This window comes from Fukomys damarensis, unplaced genomic scaffold (assembly GCF_012274545.1).
Source record: "Fukomys damarensis isolate Sample0158 unplaced genomic scaffold, DMR_v1.0_HiC HiC_scaffold_20, whole genome shotgun sequence".
In the NCBI taxonomy this organism is placed as follows: Eukaryota; Metazoa; Chordata; class Mammalia; order Rodentia; family Bathyergidae; genus Fukomys; species Fukomys damarensis.
In genome coordinates, this window is record NW_022900932.1 from 38,809,820 (window position 1) to 38,817,329 (window position 7,510).

The 7,510-nt window shown below is 36.6% G+C and overlaps 1 protein-coding gene across 1 annotated transcript in view; it reads right to left on the minus strand.

Moving 5' to 3' along the window:
* Positions 1–873: 873 nt before the first annotated feature.
* Slc16a12 (solute carrier family 16 member 12) overlaps positions 874–7,510 on the minus strand; it is a 40,833-nt gene continuing 34,196 nt past the window's right edge. Inside the window, exons 6-7 of the mRNA XM_019208672.2 lie at positions 7,022–7,281; positions 874–3,476 (exon numbers count right to left, since the gene is read on the minus strand). Coding sequence (XP_019064217.1) covers positions 3,214–3,476; positions 7,022–7,281 — 523 coding nt within the window. The 3' untranslated portion in view covers positions 874–3,213. The remainder of the gene's footprint in view (positions 3,477–7,021; positions 7,282–7,510) is intronic.

Here is a 7,510-nt window from a genome sequence, read left to right on the forward strand (position 1 = left end):
TGAGGGATGGGTTTATCAAGTTGATTTTATTCTTTGTACTTTTGTGTATGTTTGAAAAGTTCCATGATAAAATGTTTTGTTTTAAATGTCAGGCTTTTTGTGATTATTTAATATTTTTGCACTCCCCCACCAAACATTTTTCTTTCTAATGGGGTAAAATTCTAGTCATCTGTCACTGATAACTGTTCAGTAACAAGTATAAAAATCTGTTGTTTGGTGGAGTTAAAAAAAGAATTTTTTTAAAGATTCAAAATTTGAAGTATGAGGTGAGGAACTCAGATGTCTACGCTGAATTCACACTATTTCCCTTCCATAAACAATTTCAGAATTAGACTTATAGGGACCAGGATAGTAAGAATCCAGTAGACACTGGTGTTAGAAAAGTTACTTCAAAAGTAACTGCTGTCAGGCCATGGATTTAGCTCTGTGGCACTGTGCCTGCCTTGCAAGTGCAAGGTCTGGAGTTACATCCCCAGTACCCAAAAAAAGGAACTGCTGTCTGGAAAAGCACTGCTTAGGGAGTTTGGAAGGTGAAACTTTGAAACAAAGTAGGTGCCCTACTCCTTTCCCAGGTGCTATCATCCAACTGCAACCCAGTTTTACAGAGTTCACATTCAAGTCACTGTAGTCTACTTAGCTGTAGACCTGGTGGCTCAGTTTCCATATCTACAAAACTGTCATAATATAAGTCAATATAAGGATTAACAACACATAAGAAGTACCTAGCACACAAGACATCATCACTGAAGGATTTTGTAAATTCATACATTTTAGCGTAATTTAGACAGGCCCACTCACCATTCTATGAAGAGCCTTTAGTCAAGACAAAAATTGTTCCAAACAAACAAATCGATATAAACTCACTTTATTTTGATTTTGAAATAGGAAAATTTTAGCATATATATCTGATTAGTGAAACTATAATCAGAACAAAGGACTCAATAGTACAGGCGAAAGTTTATTCTGCATTTCTTCTCAGTCAATTCCAAAGTAGAACTTACAGTGGTATAAAGAAATATTTAAGATGTAGATTGATTCCACTCCAGTTTTTTCTTGTTTCCATAAAGTATATAATTTCCACGAATCCCTCAGTTTTGAAACAAACAGCATATGCACATGAAACATTAACCGTAAAATTCTGCGTATATAGCAAAATTGTAGACTCTAAGATCTACATTTTTTCTTACTAGTTTTTTTAATGCTGCTCCAAAAGAGAAAGTACAGTGCAAATTTATGTGTGTAAAAGTTAAAATATCTCAAATGTTTTTATACAAATCTTTAAAACCTTTCATCGCTTTGCTCATTTTCATAAATACTTACAATACTTTAGAGAAATTATACTACAGAACTTTACTGTGATCACTATGAAAAAATATTTATAAGAATATGCTTCAAAAAATCTCTATATTTGAAGATTCAAGAAATGACGCTTGAGATAAAGTGCTATTCCAAACCTGTATAACTTCATTTTAACTTTGATTTTTTACATATATTTTCCTTTTTTTTTTTTTTTTTGGTTGCAATGAGAAAGCAAATAGAATCAAAACTAATCTTCAAACTAAAGAAATAATATATAACATTAAAATTTCTCTTTGGAAAACAACCTGGAAATATTATCATATTGTACCATCAGACCAAGTCTTATTTCATTCAGAAAGCAATGGATTAACATCTGATTGTTGTGAGATAATCTGGCTATAAGCAAGGGTTCTTTAGCCACCCTAAGATCTTCCTCATTGTTCTGCATCCTCCCAGCATCCCTGGCATGGCACTTGGGAAGTCTCTTGGGGTTCAGTAGGTTAAATGTCCTATAAGCTCAAAATATCTCCTAGAAGTTTGGATTTGAAACTCTTGAATAATTAATAGTCCTTCTTTTAAGTCTATCACTTGCCCCTGTTTGCAGGTGTGAGATGATTTGTGTTTTGATTCGAGCAGTTTTAAGCAACCTGGCAGGCCTCGAATTTCTCTTCTCTATCCATGCTCTCCCTTTTTAAATTGAAAACTCAGAAATGATCCCAAACTGCAGAGAAGTGGGGTCCTAGGGAATGAAAAGCTACCTTACACCAAAGTTATGTTTCCAATTATTATCCGTAAAGAGATGAAGAAAACTGTGTGTTGGAACAAACATGGATACTACGAGGAAAGAATCTCATTTTTAGAATATCTCCAAGCGAAGATCTTTCAAGTAAAACCCTCAAGTTTTTTTTTTTTTTAGGGCAATGATGAACCTAACGTCTGATCTACAAAGCTATCTCTCACCAGAGACCTGCTGATTCAAGAATTTAATTCTCGTCCAACTGGAATGGTGTCAACATTTTTTACTTCCTAATAGGACTGTGTCTGCACTTTAAATAAGAGCTTTTTTTTTTTTTTCCTGAGGAAAACAACATGGGAAGTTTTGATTTTATCAGCATTTTGGTAAAGATGGAGCCGTTGTCCTTGAAATTGGATGTGCTCTGCTAAATTTAGAGTAAGTATGTAATAATAACAGAGGTGAGTGCTGCGAAACATCCAAGGAAAAGAGCTTTCTGTTTCAAGTGGACTATTTCAAATAGAATATCTCACCAGCCACCCATTAAGATCCAATCTAGCCATGCCATTTCATGATTCACTGGGTTCTCCAATTGACATCTAGCCATAGGCACATGCAAGGGTTGGCTAGAAAATGACAAAGGTGGGGAAATCTTTATATTATAAACCATTGCCTTTTGAAGAATCTCAAGTATTCCTTAACCACTCTAATGAGAAACTCTGCCATGAAAAAAGACTGAAGTCTTCACCTTCCACCATCACACCCAAGCTAACCCTTCAGCAAACAGGATGAAGAAAGCAACCCTACACATCAGTGTGTCTGGTTCTTCTGGTTGAGGAAGGAGAATGGGGTGACAAAGCTGCTGCCCAGTAGCATGTACTTCGGCTATATCTTGGAATTACTCTGAATTACAGTTAATTAAATCCGCTGTGTCCTTTTATTCTCCATGCAGCAATGCTCTGTTGCCCAAAAGATCTAAATTTGATTATCCCAAATAGGAAACTCTAAGCTAGTCCAGCACTCTTTATTATTTTCTATTTTCCCAGATAAATATATTAACAAGACAATAATAATTTCCTTGAAAGGCAGTACTTCTGCCAAAATAAAATGCTTCAGAAATATGAAGAATCTGGCGGCCCCACCTCCCTCAGCTCTAAAAATTCCCAAGTTCAAGCCATTGATCATGTGAGGCTGTAACCAGGCCCCACTGTAGCCACAAATCCCTCATCTTTCTGATCTAGTTCTCTTGTTACTGAATAAGCCACTGATCCATTGGTCCACAGCTGCAGCTTGGGATCAGGTTCTTTGGCAAGCGACTGCAGCTGGGTTTTTTTCATCCTCTTTACAAGTCTGGCAAAGCCAAGCAACACCGAACTAAATATCATGGAAAATCCACAGAGAAGGAACGCTGCAGTGTAGCTGCCCGTTGTATCTACCAGCCACCCTGCAACAAACAACAGGGAAATTACATTGTTGGGTTGAAAATCCAATTACTATACTTACCCACTCTCAAATCTAATAATTTGTTATCATAATCACAACAGATTGCTAGCACGAGTATTGTAATTTTGAAATTAAAAAACAGATTGTCTAAAAACATGTAGCAACTGAAAAATGCTTATTATTTGGGGGGGCAACTTCTAAAATAAAATGATTGTTATTAAGTAAAGTTGATGGAAGAATATCATGTACTTAGTAATCATACAATAATTTTTTTGTGTGTGTGTGTCCGGTGGCTTTTTTTTCAGTACTGGAGATTGAATCCAGGGGCACTCTACTGCTGAGCTACATTCATGGTCCTTTTTTGTTTTTTTATTTTGAAACAGGTTCTTACTAAATTGTCCAAACAAGGATTGAACTTATCACACTCTTGCCTCAGCCTTCCTAAATGTCGAGATTACAGGAGTATACCACGATGCTGGGCTGCCCCATGATTTTAAACATTATTCAAATTATTGACGTTCATATTATTTATCTCGATGTTAAAAGAATATAATTATGCAAAAGCTCTTTGTATTTCCAGCACCCATGTACTATCTTATGTAACATTATAAGCTTCAAAGGAGTATCAAACTTTTCAGTTGGATCCATCTTTAACTGTACCCCTTACAGGTAGAAAATCATAACTTTGGGTCATCATACATGTGGTAAAACATACTTCTGAAGGCAGACATCTGTAACCACAAGGTGTTTTCCCCTTTGTCTCTGTAACAAATTAGTTTCAATACCTTTCCCAGTTTTAAATTTTAGAGTTTTTTGGGGGGAGGGGAGGATTGACCTCGGACCTTGCACTTGCAAGACAGGCAGCGGAACCATTAAGCTAAATCCCCAGCCCCCAGCTTTAAATTTTAAAGAAAACCAGGGCAGGGCTGGGGATTTAGCTCAATGGTGAGTTGTCATTTTAAAGTTAAATAAAGAAGAGAAATTTTACCAGATCTCACATCTTCATCTTTTAACTTCTGTTAATGATCATAATGTCTAACTCGCCAAATGAAGGCTAGAAATAGAAAAAAAAAAAAAATCCTGGTATCCCAATTTCAAGTATTTCTTTTGACATGTAACAGAATTATATTGTTTCTAAAAACTGGTAAACCCTAAAACTGGCTATGAATAGAGGATGTGGAAACATTTTGGAAGTAGTTTTCAAAAATGAGGCAATGGAGTTTAAAATGATCAGAAATTTTTACCTGCAGTAATAAGCAGCCAGAATTTCCCTAGCATGCTGCTTTAGCACTTGCTAGAGTTTGGAAATAAACATAAACTGTGTATTTATAATAGCAACTAATATCAGAAACTGCCTTCTTCAAGAAATCGTCTTCCCTTTTTAGGCAAATATTTGGATCATTTCTCTCCTGCCTGTTTTCAGAGGTCTTGTTTACTCTCTTAGATTTAATTTAGCATTCAATCTTCCAGACCAGTTAATCTAAATCTTTAGTATGCCTGAACATCACAAGGGAGCTGGCTGAAAATGTAGATTCGTGGAACCTACTTACAACAGTACTACTCTGCCATAAAGACAGATAAACTTGAGTCATTTGTAGGAAAATGGATGTACTTTGAGAACATAATGTTAACTGAAATAAATCAGACACATGAGCTTACATATCACATGTTTTTCTTGTACGCAAAACCCAAAATGTAAAAACAGCAAAATAGAGGTTAGATAATAGGAAGTAGGGACATCTTTCTCAAATGGGAAGGGAATCAAAAGATGGATGATGGTGGGGTGAGAAAGGAATTAAGACATATTATGTACCTAAGAGAACTATAAACATTATATACTGCAAACATGCATCAATAAAGAATAAGTTTGAAAAAGTTCAGATCATAGGTGAAAGGGTCAAGCAATCTGCACTTTTTAACAAGTGCCCTTAGGGACTTGGATGCAAAGGTCCCAGGATCTCATTCCAGGAAACACTGCTCTAGACCACAAGTTCCAGAAAGGAGAAACAAGTTTGGACCAGTCTGCTGCTGCCAGATTGCCAGAATCAAGCAAAATGCTAGCTATGAAAAATCAATTTTATTGAATTACTTGAAGTATGCAACAAATATCTGTCAAATTATTTGATCATGCTCTAAATTTCTATAGCATTTTATAGTTTATAAAAAAAGACTCTGGAAGATTTATCTGGCGACTCTGAGATCTACATGTCCAAATCTGGTCTCCCTCTAAATTGTAGTACACCTTGTTGAGCGTTTTCATCTGTTTATTACAAGTGTCTTACTATGTCTAAACTTTAAATTCATCATTTTTCAGGCAAAGGCACTGTCTTCAATTTCCTTATTTCTTTTAACCATGATTTTTTTCTGACTCATCTTTAGCTCCTTTCTCTCCTTCACCTCTGCATGCTATATTCAGTTTGTTTTTCACAATTTCCTCCTTTCCTTCAGAGTTCATTTCCATTTCTGCTACAGCATCACTAGTTTAGGCCTTTATTGGTTTGCCTCTAAACCATTAAAACAGAATCTTAACTACCTCTGTCTTTAATCACTAGATCCATTGCTAGATCACATTTTCTAAGATACACTTTTTACCTTTACCACTTTGCACAAAAACTTTAATACAACCCACATTTGTAAATGCAAATGGTAAATGAAAAATCGAAATCCCAGCCCCTTCGCCTGGCACTCAGGATCCTCCACTAAGACACAAGTACCTCTCACTTCAACCTCATCACTCACTGCTCCCTACTGGAATCCTGTTCTCACCAGACTTCTCTCTGAATGTGCCCTACTTATTTAGAAGTTTCAACAGCTGCTCCACTCTGTTACTCCCATTATTAGTATGGGATGGAACCTAATTTAGGACCTTTTATTTCCAGGTAAGCTAAGGCTCCCACTTTGTTGAAAAAAAGATTATAAAGCAAGGATGACGGTAAGAACATGATGGTTCATTGTTATTGTTTGGTTTTTGTTTTGTTACTGGGGCCTTCACACTGAGCTATATTTCTGGCCTCTTTCTTTCTTTCTTTCTTTCTTTCTTTCTTTCTTTCTTTCTTTCTTTCTTTCTTCTTTCTCTCTTTCTTTCTTTCTTTCTTTCTACCTACCTACATACCATCTATCTCTTTCTTTCTTTCTTTCTTTCTTTCTTTCTTTCTTTCTTTCTCTCTTTCTTTCTTTCTTTCTTTCTACCTACCTACATACCATCTATCTATCTATCTATCTATCTATCTATCTATCTATCTATCTGTCTATCTACCTACCTATCTACCTACCTACCTATGATAGGACTCACTAAATTGCTAAGTTGCCCAGGCTGGGCTTGAACTTGGAGATCCTCCTACCTCACCTTCCCAAAGTGATGGAATTACACGTGAAGACCACAATGCCTGGCAAGAACATAATTCTTTTAATGGCTCTTGCATCCTGGTTCTTTTTCACTCACCCCTGCTCTCTTGCCAATCCATCTAGTTGTGTGTGTGTGTGCGTGCATCTGTGCATTGATTCACTCGTGACAAAAGTAGTTGGTGGTTCTTTATAAAAACTCACCTGCAATGGGTGGGCTCACCAGGTAGGGCACTGCATGAAGGAAGTATACCACACCGAGTGCTGATGACAAAGACGTGGTCCCCACTATTTCCGCAGTCACTACTGGAATCAGGGTCACATAGGCTCCATCAAAGTAGCCAAAGGTACAAGAGAAAGGCACAAGCAGGGGGAGGCTTTGAAGCATTGGGAGGCAAAGATAACACAGGCCATCTAGTCCCACTGCAAAGAGGTAGCAAATATACCGGTAACTCTTCAGACACCTGTGGATTTGAAGAATGAGAATGAGTGCAGGTTGCACAAGTTCTGTAAAAGAGTTTTAGAATCAGGGCCTTGCAGCAATAAGCACTGCAGTTATTTCTAAACATGACTTCTTCTTTGTATGCTACCTGTGCTGTCTTCCCAATTTTCTTTTGGTAAATGCAAATGTAAGAATTTATCTCTCTAGGAAAACAGAGAAAACATAGATGGCTGAGAAATATATATATATAT